The sequence below is a fragment of the Misgurnus anguillicaudatus genome, chromosome 19 (genome assembly GCF_027580225.2).
Source record: "Misgurnus anguillicaudatus chromosome 19, ASM2758022v2, whole genome shotgun sequence".
Classification (NCBI taxonomy): Eukaryota; Metazoa; Chordata; class Actinopteri; order Cypriniformes; family Cobitidae; genus Misgurnus; species Misgurnus anguillicaudatus.
The window spans coordinates 18,079,826-18,094,376 of NC_073355.2; the positions used below are offsets into that span (position 1 = coordinate 18,079,826).

The 14,551-nt window shown below is 39.2% G+C and overlaps 1 protein-coding gene across 1 annotated transcript; it reads right to left on the reverse strand.

The window, feature by feature from the left end:
• Positions 1-743: 743 nt before the first annotated feature.
• On the reverse strand, positions 744-12,840 carry LOC141351029 (uncharacterized). Its single transcript, XM_073857045.1, has 2 exons — positions 9,012-12,840; positions 744-6,396 (listed from the first exon to the last, which is right to left on the reverse strand). Exons 1-2 carry the CDS (start codon positions 10,496-10,498, stop codon positions 5,823-5,825), a joined length of 2,061 nt encoding a protein of 686 aa, XP_073713146.1. The 5' UTR covers positions 10,499-12,840; the 3' UTR covers positions 744-5,822.
• Positions 12,841-14,551: the final 1,711 nt, after the last annotated feature.

Below are 14,551 nucleotides of genomic sequence, written 5' to 3' on the forward strand. Positions count from 1 at the left end.
TTAATCGTTTACTCAGTGGCGCATGCGGTTAGTGCTGTGCTTTGGGAACATGAGGTCATGGGTCGAATCCCAGCTATTACCTTCACTTATTGAGATTTCCTTTTGTGTTCCCTTTAACACGTTCTTCTGGACCTGTCTGGTTTTCCACACGTGTTATATTTTTGCCATCTTTTCTGTTGTTGCTCCGCACTGCAGTGGTTCTGCTCTGCATTTGCTGTGCTTCGGGTTCGGGCTCTGTATTGCGCGCTTTCTGCGCTTTGCGCATTTGCTGTGTTGTGTGGTTTTTGCTGTGCTTTGGGTGCTCATTGCGCTGAAGGTGCTTGGCCCCACAATTGCTGCTTGCAGCTATATTTTAAATTGTGATTATATTTACAGTTTCACATGGTACTTTCAGCACTTACTACATCACAGTGTTTTTAATGCTTACATTTTTAGGTTTATTATAAAGTCATTCATTTTTAAAGAATTCCTTCTTTATGTAGAACATGCAAAGTCTAAAATGTAAAGTGTCATGACCAGCTCTGGGTCTTGTGTAGTGATTAAATGAACAGGTGGTAAATGTCATAGCTTTGCAGTATATTGGGTAGGAGGCTCTGGATGTAATGAACATTCAGCACATAGATTTCATAAATTTAATTTGGTAAACAAACTTGTCAGAACAATTCATGCTGTGATGCTGGATAATACCTGGTCAAATTGTCGTGGATTTTTTCAGGAGAATCAGAGACGGTTGAGATGTAAAATTCTCTTCAAAGTATTTTATTAAAGAATTGTGTCAGACAGCTTGAAACACAATACTGGTCATAGGGTGTATACACCTGCATTGGTAAAATGATGATTACAATGACTATGACAATGACCCCGTTCTGAGTTTTTCAGTGATTTAAATAGTGCCCCAGTTTTAGTAGCCCTCCCATTCGAACAATCTGTTTGTACTGTGCCTGTATCTTTGCGACCTTTAAGTTGCTACACAAAAAGACAGCCATTGCTTGTAAAACACAATGCCTTTGTTTTCTAATGCGTCATAAAGCTATCTTGCTATTCTTACCAAGGTCACACATCCCCCATCCGGGCCTAGCTGTGGAAAAACACTGTCATGGCAAGCAACAGAGAGACAACTTAATTCATTTAGACCTCAACCATAAAACACATTAAAAGTATAATTTTATATAAAACATTTATACTAAGCTTAAGATAAAACACTCAAAATTTCTCTACCATATATCCCCCCTTCGGAAACTAAATGTTTTCGATAACCACCCTGCAAATACGACTGATGATACCAGAGAAGCCGGGCTAGGTACTTTAAAGAAAGAATCAGAAAAATAAAATACCCCTGACAGTTAGGGCCAGACCCTCAGTCACTTTTCTAGTTTCAACAGTCATTTCACACGGGTTATCCTTTAAATGATAATTAACAACCTGTAAAAAAGAGTAATGATTAACAACATGTTAAAAAATAACATAACATTCAATTTTAAATCTAAAGCAAGCATATCATCTTTTCAAAAAATTATTTTCACTTTCTGGTAAGCCGTGCTAGGTGGATGTTTTACCTCCACCCCCAGGAGATTCCTGGACCATCAGTCACTTACCAGGCTTGTTACACTGTCATCACACTGTGGACAGTGATGCTTAAAACCATCCCTTTCCCTATTTTACACACACTTCAGGTTTGCAACTTGCATTACTAATAAAAGATAATAACTTGCAATAAAAATAATAAATGTAAAAGATTATAAATGTTAATAAAAAATAATAAATGCATTAGTATAGGTGACACCCTATGTCCAGTTTAACATGACCAGTAACATAATGATTCTCACATGAGAGTGTTTTGCTCTTGTGGGCAGTCCACACAGAGTCTTTCTAAGAAACATGAACTCTATATGTATGTGTAGGGTGCATCTTCCAGCTTTCGACGGTCTTCAACCCATGCGCTTTGCACGCGTAGAGGGTCGTGTGAGGGAGGAGGGTACTAGAGCCTCGTTGGTTCCCCATCACACATGGATGTTGTCCTCATTAATTAATCTCCCTCGTCGTCCTCATTAATTTGCACACGTTGGTACAGTTCTCAGCCAATTCATTTGACAAGGAGGTCAAACCTTCCAATGCCCTTATAAGCTGCTATCGGGGGCAGTATTGTCAGAAATAAATTTTCAACATTCATCATTTATAATTTTTTTTAAACACCCCCCTTTTCAGCCAACCACATATCTAATGCCGGCCTGTTTTGTTGTGCCATCAGCGACGTTAGTCCCATTTGTTCAGTAATCCCTTTAACATAATACAATGAATTAATCCCATCCACATTTTTATTGAGGGTTGACCACTAGAAAAGAATTGACTCGAAACTTGCAACAATCTGATTTCTCGCCTTGTATTCATCTGGCACCCCCCTTGGAACCCCTATGGCATCTATATACTTTACACTCTATATACACATATTATCATAAGATCCAGGCAGATTTCATTTCTGTCTGTTAATACTCTTAACGCTTATTTTATCATGTAGGCTCCCAAAATCAGGTAATGAAAACATTTGAAATGGCATTATTTATTGTACAAGGGTACAGGTTCCCTTCCAATTTACTCTCAAACTTGGTCTTAAATTCATGTCAACATACATCCACCATACGTCTGCCCTTCCGGTGGTCTGGCCTACAAACCAGTTTGCCTTGTATTCCTCTTTGTCATTTGTAACATCAATTTCTCTTTGGCACCACCCATCTGTGAAATGGTTATCTTAAAACATGTACAATTACCCTTATAAGCCTGTACATTTGGTGGGAGAAACATTTTCATTATTAGAAACAAATAAACAACATTCATGCAATCTTCATCCTCCATATCCTTAAATGCTTTGATCATACATTACCCATTCATTGTGATCTCCAAATCCAGTTTCTATGGTTCATTACATCACTATCTAAAAAATAAGGTTACAGTGTTTATTTATCATATGGTTATTTCAACATAATGACATGGAGACAGTCGCCGCGGTTGTCTTCTCTGGTACCTGGAAGCAAAGAGTATTATAATACCACAATTAGTAACATTTTACCTTAACAGCTGTTGGGCTAGCTTCTATGACCTCATACGAGCCTTCTCGTCTGGGTTCATCCCACTTACGCTAGTAAACTTTAATGTACACCCCGGTTTCTACAGGAAAAGGTGTTGCAGTCTCGTCACCAGGTGTCTCTCTGGGCCTTCTTTCAATCTGTAAAATAGCTTTATGGTTTCTCATTAGTTCAGCAATATATTCATTAATTTCATTTTTTAGATCCTCCTCATGCTCCAAATTCATTTAATTTTGGTTAGCTTTGAACCTTGGTCTCCCTGTGACCATTTCATGAGGGGATAAATGCGTTTCCCTGTTAGTACTAAATCTTATGGCCATGAGCGCTATTGGTAAGGCCTGAACCCGAATTAGTTTAGTCTGTGCACAGGCTATTTTTGATTTAAGTTACACCTCGCAACCGCCCCTTGAGACTGTGGATGATACACTGTTCCAAATTTTTGGGTTATTCCTACCCTAGCAAGTGCTTTTCTCAACAGGTTGGCCTGAAATCCTGGTCCATTATCTGCATGCAATACCTTGGGAAGCCCAAATCTTGGGACCACTTCCCTCTTAAGTGCTCCAGCCACTGCTTGCGCACTTTGCGTTCACACTGGATAAGCTTCTGTCCATCTCGAAAAAACTAATTTTCTCCTTAATTGGGTGGATCATATTTACAAAATCCATCACTAAATGCACAAATAGTCCTTCCACACTTGGAAACAGACGCATTGGATGTACTGCTGGTTTGACATTTCTTTTCATATATATGTCACATTCTGACAAAAATTCGCTAATTTAGTTTTGCATATTGATAAACCAGAAACCCTGTTGTCTCAAAATCTTATCTATCATCTCCCCCCTCGCGCAATGTTCACTACCATGCGCGTTCATCATTACCATTTTCTCCATTCTAGATGGTATTACTAATTGTTGTTGCTCGGTTCTCCACAAACCTTTGACATTGACAACACCTCTGCTTTGCCACTCCATCTTTTCAATTTGTTACGCTGTATTTTGCATGTCTCTGATTTCATCTACAGTTACGTCTGCGGAAATGCTCACCTGTTCACTATAGTCTTTTTACCTGACCTTGTCACTACCATGGTCATGGTATCAGCTCGCTCTGGTTTTGCCACGCCTAATTTTGCTTCCTCATCTGCTTTTTCATTTCCTTTGTCAATAAATGAATGCCTTCTGTTATACAAACATGTGGTGTGCCTTCACTACAATATAACAACATCTGTCTGATTTTTTTTCCATGTCCTCAAATTCCCTAAATTAATTTACCCTACTGGCATATTCTGGTATTAACTTTGGTATGAACTACAATACCCTATGGCTCCCATTAATTCCATCATTTTCTTCAATGTGTTTTGCTATGGATAGTCAAGCATGGTTCTGTGGTGTTTGTCAAAAATTTATTTTTGACCTTCAAAGATGACTTTTTTTTTTAGTTATTGTACACTGGTTTTAGCCAATATCAGCTTTTATTTTGATACTTTTATCTGCATGTCATACAGTCTGCTCAAAACTTGTTCTGTTAATTTCTCAAACCCCTATCTGTTGTTGTGTGCTATCAAAATATCATCTACATATTGCAAGCATACTCCCTCTCATCTCTGGGGATAACTAGCTTATCTTTTAGCAATTGGTTAAACAATGCAATTACCTGCTCCTTTGTGCTGCTGTCCTGTAAAATTTTTTGCTTCTGCTGTAAACCTCTCTCAGTCATTTCTAATTTGAATTAGATACCAACCTAGCTCCCTGTTCTCCATCCAGCCTTCCTCTCCTTCTTCCCATTCAATGGAATATGACTTTTTCACATAAGGTCCTGGGTCCCTAGCCATATGATTTCCCCACACCCAGACTTTCACATGGGGGTGGCTTCCTTCCACGGCAAAATTCTCTAGCTGACAACTGCTGATTCTCACTGCTACTCCAGTCTTTCAAACCAGCACAACTTCACTTCTCAACCCAATATCTTCTAGTTATTTTGGTTAGACACTGCAATGTTAATCCATGTGGTGTGGTTTTGATGGTAGCATCTAATTTACACAAAATGTCCCTTCCAATTAATGTGATCGGAACCTGAGGTGCCATCAGAAATTGATTTACAACAGTTTTTCCTTCTATCTGAACCATAATTGGTTCTGACAGACACATTTCCATAGGTTTTCCAGAGAATCCCATTGTTCTAACAGATGATTGTGATGCAACAACCCTAGGTACCAATTTTGGATCAATTGAGCTGCATGTAGCCCTGGTGTCAATTTAACATTCAATTTTCACTCCATTAATTATGCATGTTAATTTAGGTTCTTCCCAATAATTTTTGGATAATGCTACCTGTTGGTTAACGGGACCCTCCGAACACCCCTATTGCTTCCATGGGTTTTTTTGGACAGTCACGCCTAGCATGAGTATTCTCCCCACATCCCCAGCAAACATTGTTTTGCCCGAAATATGGACCCAGATCAGAGGATGCCCTGTTCTGAAAATATCCCCTTCCTCTACCCCTTGGCCATCTTCAAAAACTAATTAATCTACTCTGTCCACTAGGTACCATTACATTCACAACTACTGGTTGAGACGGGGCTGCGCCCTGAGGGTGCTGCCATGGGTTCTGATTTTGGGTTTGATCCGCAGCTTGTTTTGGCAGATCTGCTACCTTTTCAGACTTGTTAGGAGGGTGTGTTGCAACCATTTCGCCCTGAGAGTGGCTCGCTGACTCTTATGACCCTGCCCATCCCACTACATAGGTTCACCTGGGGGCCTTACTAATGTCTTTGTTTCTTTTCTTTTCTTCCAGACTAACTTGAGCCAGCTTTCGTTCAGTCTCTTTAGCTTGTTGCTCTAAGTCTCTTTCGTGTCTCTGGTGTTTGGAAGCATAGTGTTTCAGGGTCTCCACCCACTGGCTGTGTGGCATTGCATGTAGCCCTGGGGTGTCACTCAGTTTGTTTTGCACAGACACTGGCAGTGCGTCCAGCAGTTCCTTTCTGAACAGTCTGGTTTCAAAGTCTCTTGGGTCAGTGGGATCTTTTCTCAGCCCCTGCCCTCTCCAAGTCTGCATGTTTTTAGCAATCCACAGCGCACAGTCCTCCTGACCCAGTGCAGTGGAGGCTAGTTTGGTGCTGTCAAACTTGACAGGGAACTCAGTTCTCAAGGCACCCCAAAGTCTGCCTCTGTAACAGTCAAGAGCCTGGCCGTCAAAATCAGACGAAACCACACTCTGTCCCATACCTGCTGACCACAACACATCCTCCATTTCCCTCAAACTAGTGATTTTTGCCAGTAAGGCTTTTATGTCACCCACCGCCAATCTTGTACCTTGTGTCCTCCTCATTCCTCAACAGACTTTATACAGCAGTTTACTGAGTTTATTGGCAATATTGCCATAAAATATGACCGCTTTGTATTAGTTGGTGATTTTAACATCCATGTTTGCTGTCAGTCTAACCATCTATCTAAGGAGTTTATCAATCTTATTGATTCATTCAATCTGGTTCAATGGATAACGGCCCCTACGCATGCTCACGGACACATTTTAGATCTTGTACTATCTTATGGGCTAACTGCTTCTGACATCGCTATTTCAGATTTGCCGCTCTCGGATCATAAGCCGATTTTATTTTCCCTGTTACTTCCCACCCTCTCTCCCTTACCCAAGAAAGCTTTTACACTCTCTCGTTCTTATTCAACGAATTTTGGGGCAAATTTTAATCAGTACTATCTGGACTCCTATGCGCATCTATCCACGGACTTATCGTTATCTGATCTAGATGCCGATCAACATCTAAGTCTACTGAACTCTGCCTGGCTGGATGTTTTAAATATGACTGCTCCATTAAAGCCCTTTAAACACAAAGCCAAATCTGCTCCATGGCAAAACCGGGACACTCGTTTGGCTCGTCAAACCTGCAGAAAGGCCGAGCGTAAATGGAAAAAGGACAGGCTACACATCTCCTTTCATCTATTTAAAGACAGCTTATCCGCCTATCAGTCTGCAGCAAAATCTGCTAAAGCTTCATATTTTTCAGACTTAATTTTGAGAAATCATTCCTCCCCTAAAGTCTTGTTCTCTGTCATAAATTCTGTCATTAATCCGCCTATGAAATATGCTCATGCTGCTTCTGCTGCTCTATGTGAAGGCTTTTTAAAACATTTTATAGATAAAATATCAAATTTGAGACCCAAGTCTTGCTCTACCACTGCATCTATTGAGCCCCCTCTCCTCTGCTCGTCTCCCGCATTCTGGGATAATTTTGAACCTGTTTCTCTCCCCTCTCTCAAAAAAAATAATTGACTCCACCAAGCCATCCTTCTGTCCCTATGACACCATTCATCCAAAATACTTAAAAACAATCATTGATACTATCGGGCTTGATCTGGTTTCCTTTTTTAATAAATGCCTGCTAACTGGCTCTATTCCCACTTCCCTCAAAGTAGCGACTGTCACCCCACTTCTTAAGAAGCCTTCTCTAGACCCCTCTATTTTAAATAATTTTCGCCCAATTTCTGTTTTACCATTTATTTCTAAGATTTTAGAAAAAATTGTACTTGAACAACTACAGTCCTTTTTACATCTTAATGGTATATCTGAAACCTTTCAGTCTGGTTTTAAATCTGCTCACAGCACAGAAACGGCGCTTCTTAGAGTATTAAACGACATCCTTTTAGCCTCTGACTCCGGTGACTCTGTGGTCTTGGTTCTCTTAGATCTCTCTGCTGCCTTTGATACTGTGGACCACTCCACTTTGTTACTTAGATTAGAATCTGACGTGGGTCTTAAAGGCACGGTCCTCGAATGGTTTCATTCTTTTTTAACTGATAGACAATTTTTTATAAAATTAGATGACTTTTCCTCTTCTGCTGCTCCTCTCTCGTGTGGCCTCCCACAAGGGTCGATACTAGCGCCAATACTTTTCTCCTTGTACATGCTTCCCTTGGGCACTATCTTGAGAAGGCACGGGATATGTTTCCATCTCTATGCAGACGATACACAGATCTACATTCCCATTAAGAAAAATGACTCGTCTGCTCTTAGAATGCTTTTAATGTGTCTAGATGAGATTAAAATCTGGCTCGCCCAAAACTTTTTAACGCTAAATGAAGATAAAACAGAGGTGATTGTTTTTAATCCTACTGACCACCCACAGGCTTCCACGGTGGATCTGGGCAGCCTTTCAGCTTTCAGATCCTCCCACGTGCGAAATCTGGGGGTCCTTTTAGATGAGTCCCTAAAAATGGACAAACATATCTCCTCTGTTGTTGGTGCGAGTTTCTTCCAACTACGCCTGCTATCTAAGGTTAAACATTTTTTAAATCACAAAACGCTCGAAATGGCCGTGCATGCTTTTATTACCACCCGTGTGGACTACTGCAACTCACTTTATAGCGGTATCTCCAAAGCTCAAATAAACCGTCTTCAGCTTGTCCAAAATGCTGCAGCCCGCTTTCTTCATAACAGCCGCAAAAGCCACCATATCACTCCCATCCTAAGATCCCTGCATTGGTTGCCTATCCAACTCAGAGTTGATTTTAAAATCCTTTTACTGGTATTTAAATCATTACACAACCTTGACCCCAGTTATCTATCAGCATTTCCTTTTAATTCCTCCATCAAAATTAAAACGTAGAGGGGATCGTGCCTTTTCGGTGGTAGGGCCCCGTCTATGGAACAATTTGCCGCTCGAGATTAGAGTGGCACCTTCTTTATCTACTTTTAAGTCCCTTTTAAAAACCTATCTGTTTGATCTGGCTTATTAACTTTTAATTGCATTTCACTGTAGTGTATAACCAGTTGGTCTTAATTTTAAAGTGTTTTTGGATTTAATTGCTTCTGTTTTTATTTCTGCCTTATTTGTCTTCCTTTACTTTTAATGTACAGCACTTTGGTCAGTCTTGTGGCTGTTTTAAATGTGCTTATAAATAAATGAACTTGAACTTGAACTCTTTCTCCAATGCACCGATCCAGGGACCAGCACCGTCTCTTAAACTTGGCAACAAATTTATTATAGTCTCTAAATCCCTATGAGCCCATGGGACATACACAGCTGTTTTCCCTTCAATACGCAACGGAAATACACTCACACCTGGCTCATTCATTCCACCTCTAGGGGTGCTTTTCAATAATGGGGATCTGTCCTCTATTGGGTCAAAGTCTAAAGCTAATGTGTCCCTATACTCCAAATCTCTGTTTCTCTCCTCTACCAACATCTTAGCTCTGTAAGTTCTTAATCCATCAGGTCCTGACATTTTTGCCATATCTATACCACCTTTAGAGGCTGGGTACTCTTGTGTCATTTTCATATTTAGCCAGTCATCAGTTTCTCGCTTTCTCTGTTCCATAGCCTGCAGTGCCCTAACCTCTTGTTGCTTAAGCACCCTTTCTTTTGCTATCTCTCTATCCTGCCTTTCTTGGTCCAAAATCATCCTTTCTTCCTCTTGTAATCTTTTAACCAGCTCTCTGCCCTGCGATAGCCCTGCTAAACCCAAAGACTTCACCTCTTTAGTTAATTCTGTTATTTCCTTGGCTCTCTGTTCAATAAGTCGGTCCAGGTGTTCTAACTGAGTCCTGGTATACTGACTAGCTCCTCCTGCTGCCTGACTTTGTTCACTGAATGATCCTTCTTTGCCTCTATGCATCTCATCATACAGTTCCACATTTCCCTCAACTTCTAATTCCCCTTTAAGCTGCATAGTTCCGTTAATAACTGGATACAGTGTGCTAGCATTTGGTGAAGCAACAGGGGTGGTTGGGGCTGGAGTGAGAGCAGTGAAGGGAGGGCAACTTTCAGAGAGAGTGGGAAAGGGAGTGCGACTCTCAGAGAGAGCTGTGAAGGGAGGGCTGTTTGTGTGTGTGGTAGAGGGAGGGCAGTTTGTGCGTGTGGTAGAGAGGGGGCATGGATTGAGGGAGGCAGAGGCAGTGGGCAGTGCATAGGGTGTTGGCTTAACTGTTTTAGTTACCACAGGTAAGTGGTTTGCAGTGTCTACTGGTTGTTCTAGCAATCTTGTCTTTTCTGTTCTTTCGTTGTGCTTTGCCAGCTCTTGAGCTCTGATGTCTTCTCTATCAGCCATCACTCTTTCAGCTTCCTTACTCCAGCAACCTCTAGCTTTTTCCCACAATTCCATTCCATCTAACAAAGCTTTTCTCTTTTTCTTCTTTCCATCTTTCTTGGTTTTGAAATCCTGATTAGCTATATAATTAGTCATCCAAATTTTCATACTCTTTATTTTTTCTTTATTCCACATTCCCTGTTCTGGCCAGTGAAAGGGAGGCTGCTCTCCTTTCTTATATTTGTTACTTCTGGTATACCATTTTAGATCATTACACCACTTAGCCAATGCTTTACCATCAAAGCCTTTGTCTTGCAAGTTACACCATTCTAGCGGGGCCACAGTGATAGCATGCTCTAATTCTTTGGTTGCTGCTTCCATGTTACACTAAGTGGTTGTTTGCTTTATTTATTTAACAATAAATCAATGCAATTCTCTGCACTATAAAATGTTCCAGTCAGGCGACTGGAATAAATCACAAAGGGTCCCACAAGTATGTAAATGATCTCCTTTTCACCAGTCACTTTATCTGTCACACAACCACTTTTAAGATTTGATTCAAATTTAAACTTAGCACTTACAATGCTCAGTTCTCTATATCCCACAATTGTCTTTGACACATTAATCTTACAACTGGAAAAACTTCTTATCTCAGGCCAACTAAAACTAACACAAAAGATCTCTTTGATTAATTGGGCTTTTTTTAAATGCAGACGTAACTGTATTGATCTCAGAGGCTTCTGTTTTAATTGTTAAACTTCCTTCTGTTAACTTTTCTTTTGTCAAATCAAATACACTCAATAATGACTTTTCAATATTAGATAAAGATTTCAGGTTCCACCAAAATTCAATGTTTTCAGTAACAACTGACATTCAATCATGGACAATATTTTTCACACAGGATGACTCTTACCCCTAACTTTCAAAATCAAAATTCTCATATGGGTTGAATAAAATGCAGAAATCCTCTTGGGTCATTTAAAACAATTCACTTATGGTAAATCCTTACCATGCAACAATTATTAAACACTTTTTTAACTTTAAGTTGGACCGAAGCTTTTTCCCTTTTCTCTCCCGTGTTTATTTGATAGAGTAATTTATAGTATCATAGTTCATCGATAAATTACCCTTAAACGCTGTGTTCATCTCAAAGAATACTTTATAGTATCATAGTTCATCGATAAAGCACCCTTGAACACTGTGTCCATATCAGTGAGCTTCTCTATAGTATCATAGTTCATCGATAGAGGCACTCATAAACACTCACTCAAGCAACCCACTGGTTTTTCCCTCACTCCAGTCTCTCTCGCTCACCCTCGTTTGCACATTCTAAGCTCCTTGGAACACAAACTATGCAAACTCTTCATATTTGTTTTGCAGAGCAATTTATAGTATCATAGTTCATCAATAAATTACTCTCAAATACTCATTTAAGCAACCCACTGGTTCTCCCTCAACAAAAATCTTCTCTCTTATCTCACTTTGTTTCGTAACTTAACCAGTTATACCAAGAAACAGCTCACAATCAACCAACTGGTTTTTCTTTCCTTTAAAAAGATATATCTGTACTCATCTCAGATAATCTATTTAAATCAGCCCACTGGCTTTACAAAATTTAGTTTCAAAATTAATGTTTTAGTTTGAGTCCATAAAATCAACAAAATTTAGTATAATTAAATGCCCTCTTGGCTATTAACAGTCAACGTCCTCTTGGCTATGTTAATATTAATTTCCATCAACTGTTTCACAGCTGGGTCCTCTTGACCCTCAGATAAGAGTACATTTACTCAGAAGACCAGGTTTCCCTATTAGAGATAATTTATCTTGTAATATCATCCACAAGTCCCTTCTCATTAATAGCAATACTAGTTCGTTTATGAGTTACAGAGAGAATTAAGGAATTCAAATGAAAACGCTGTGCTGTCTGTGTTTTCCAAACAGAGCCAAAATTCCCATCAATGCAGGTGAAAAAATGCCATAACGCTTTGCTTACCTTAATTTAAGAAGCAAGCGGCTGGCACTCATAAACACTAGCAGTAAGGCTTGCAGTTTAACACCCACAAAGAAGAAACAATCAACTCAAGTTGTAGAACATCTCCCCCAGACCGTGAACAGCCTCTGAACGATCCCACTCGGTTGTCCAATGTTCTCTCATGTAACCCTGCTCGCAGCGCCAATAATGTCGTGGATTTTTTCAGGAGAATCAGAGACGGTTGAGATGTAAAATTCTCTTCAAAGTATTTTATTAAAGAATTGTGTCAGACAGCTTGAAACACAATACTGGTCATAGGGTGTATACACCTGCATTGGAAAAATGATGATGACAATGACTATGACAATGACCCCGTTCTGAGTTTTTCAGTGATTTAAATAGTGCCCCAGTTTTAGTAGCCCTCCCATTCGAACAATCTGTTTGTACTGTGCCTGTATCTTTGCGACCTTTAAGTTGCTACACAAAAAGACAGCCATTGCTGGTAAAACACAATGCCTTTGTTTTCTAATGCGTCATAAAGCTATCTTGCTATTCTTACCAAGGTCACACGTCCCCCATCCGGGCCTAGCTGTGGAAAAACACTGTCATGGCAAGCAACAGAGAGACAACTTAATTCATTTAGACCTCAACCATAAAACACATTAAAAGTATACTTTTATATAAAACATTTATACTAAGCTTAAGATAAAACACTCAAAATTTCTCTACCATAAAATGAATACATGTATAATGTGTTTCGACATTGTATAATGTTTCTTCATCTATCCAGACATCTGTTAGAGAACGGTGCAGAGACTGCTTATCCATTATTGGTTACAGTATATTTGTTAAAATGTTGCCAGTAAGATAATTTTCGTGCACAAGGTACTTTCTTTGAGTACCTTTATGTGCTTTATTTTGCACTTAAAGCATAAACGCAATTTAAATGCAGGAGTCCTCTCGTCCTTACTGCAAAATATGCAAGTGAAACTGGACTAAACGCATACAGTATACATACGGGTATGATTTAATGTTACTATATTACACGTGATACAAGGTAGGGTATATAAAAATAATATTTTATGAATGAAAAATAAATGCCAAACTCTTAAAAAAACTGGCAAATTATATGCAGATGAGTTTTTTTCTTAAATCTTTAGTTTGTGTTCAATACAATTAAACAAGAAATAAGTGTAAACAATGAAATGAGTTGAGCATTGAGGTCAGCTGATTCGTCTGCGTTTGCTCGGATTCAAGATCTCCAGAAGATGCATGCAGCTCGTAAAAAATTTGAATGTTTCAAGACATCGCCAATACGTCTTGCAGAGATATTGCAGATGTCTTACTTTTCAATGTTCGCAGCCGATCTACAGAAGATGAAGCGATATTTAGCAGACGTCTCCGCGACGTACGTATGCTATCTGGGAATATGTTATGGCAAAGCCGCTGTTAGAGGGCGCTATGGTGTTAGACAGCCTAGGGAGATTAAACAGGCACAGACCAGACAGTTAAAGGCAGGATAGGCAGGAATTATCTAAAAAAAATGTTTACAAATTTGTTTAAACTGCCTTTATATACCAATACACAGCAAAATCCCCGGTGTTAAATTAACACCGGCTCTGTGTTTATATGGGTACCACCAGCAGGGTGTTAAAAGTAACACCGAAGCAGTGTTAGATTTAATTAGATACTTTAGCAATCATTTGAGTGATTATTTGATTATTGAAGACACCTGGTAATAATGAGCCGAACTACAACTACAACTTCCAGCCACTGCTTTAGATAAATTCAACTGAAAAAACATCTCTCTTATTACAAACCAGACTGACTATTGTCTACTCTGAAATTGTTTGGTCACCATTATGGTGATCAGTGGTTCCTTTAGTTGGGTGGGTTGACTCTTGTTTCTATCTTTGAGGTCTTTGCAACAGTGTTTATTAAACACATTATTTGTTGCAAAGGTTGTTAAAACGAAGTTTATATAGTTAAACAACAAAGATTATAGATTTAAGTAAGTTATTTACACTGTCAAAAAATTCATGGTATTCTTAGAAAATTAGATGTTGATCAAATACATATTATTCTATATTGGATTTTAGTAACATAGCTTTCATCAGATCAAGCTTTTCAAATTTTATTGCTAAATACTTGCTGGAAATTAATTTTGCCTCATGTGCAGATATCATGAATCACCCCATTAATCGGAACCATGGTGACAAACATAATGTTGCAAAGCATGCTGGGATCCACCATAGTATAAAACTCATGGCTCCCATCATGCATTGCAACATAAATTATGTCACCATTGTTGCGATTAATGGGGTGATTTATGATATCTGCACGTGAGGCACAAAACAAACTTTCCAGCAAGTATTTAAAAATAAAATTTGAAAAGCTTGATCTGAGGAAAGCTCTGTAAGTTAAAACCAATAGAGATTCAGCACAGTGCTCAAACAGTGCTC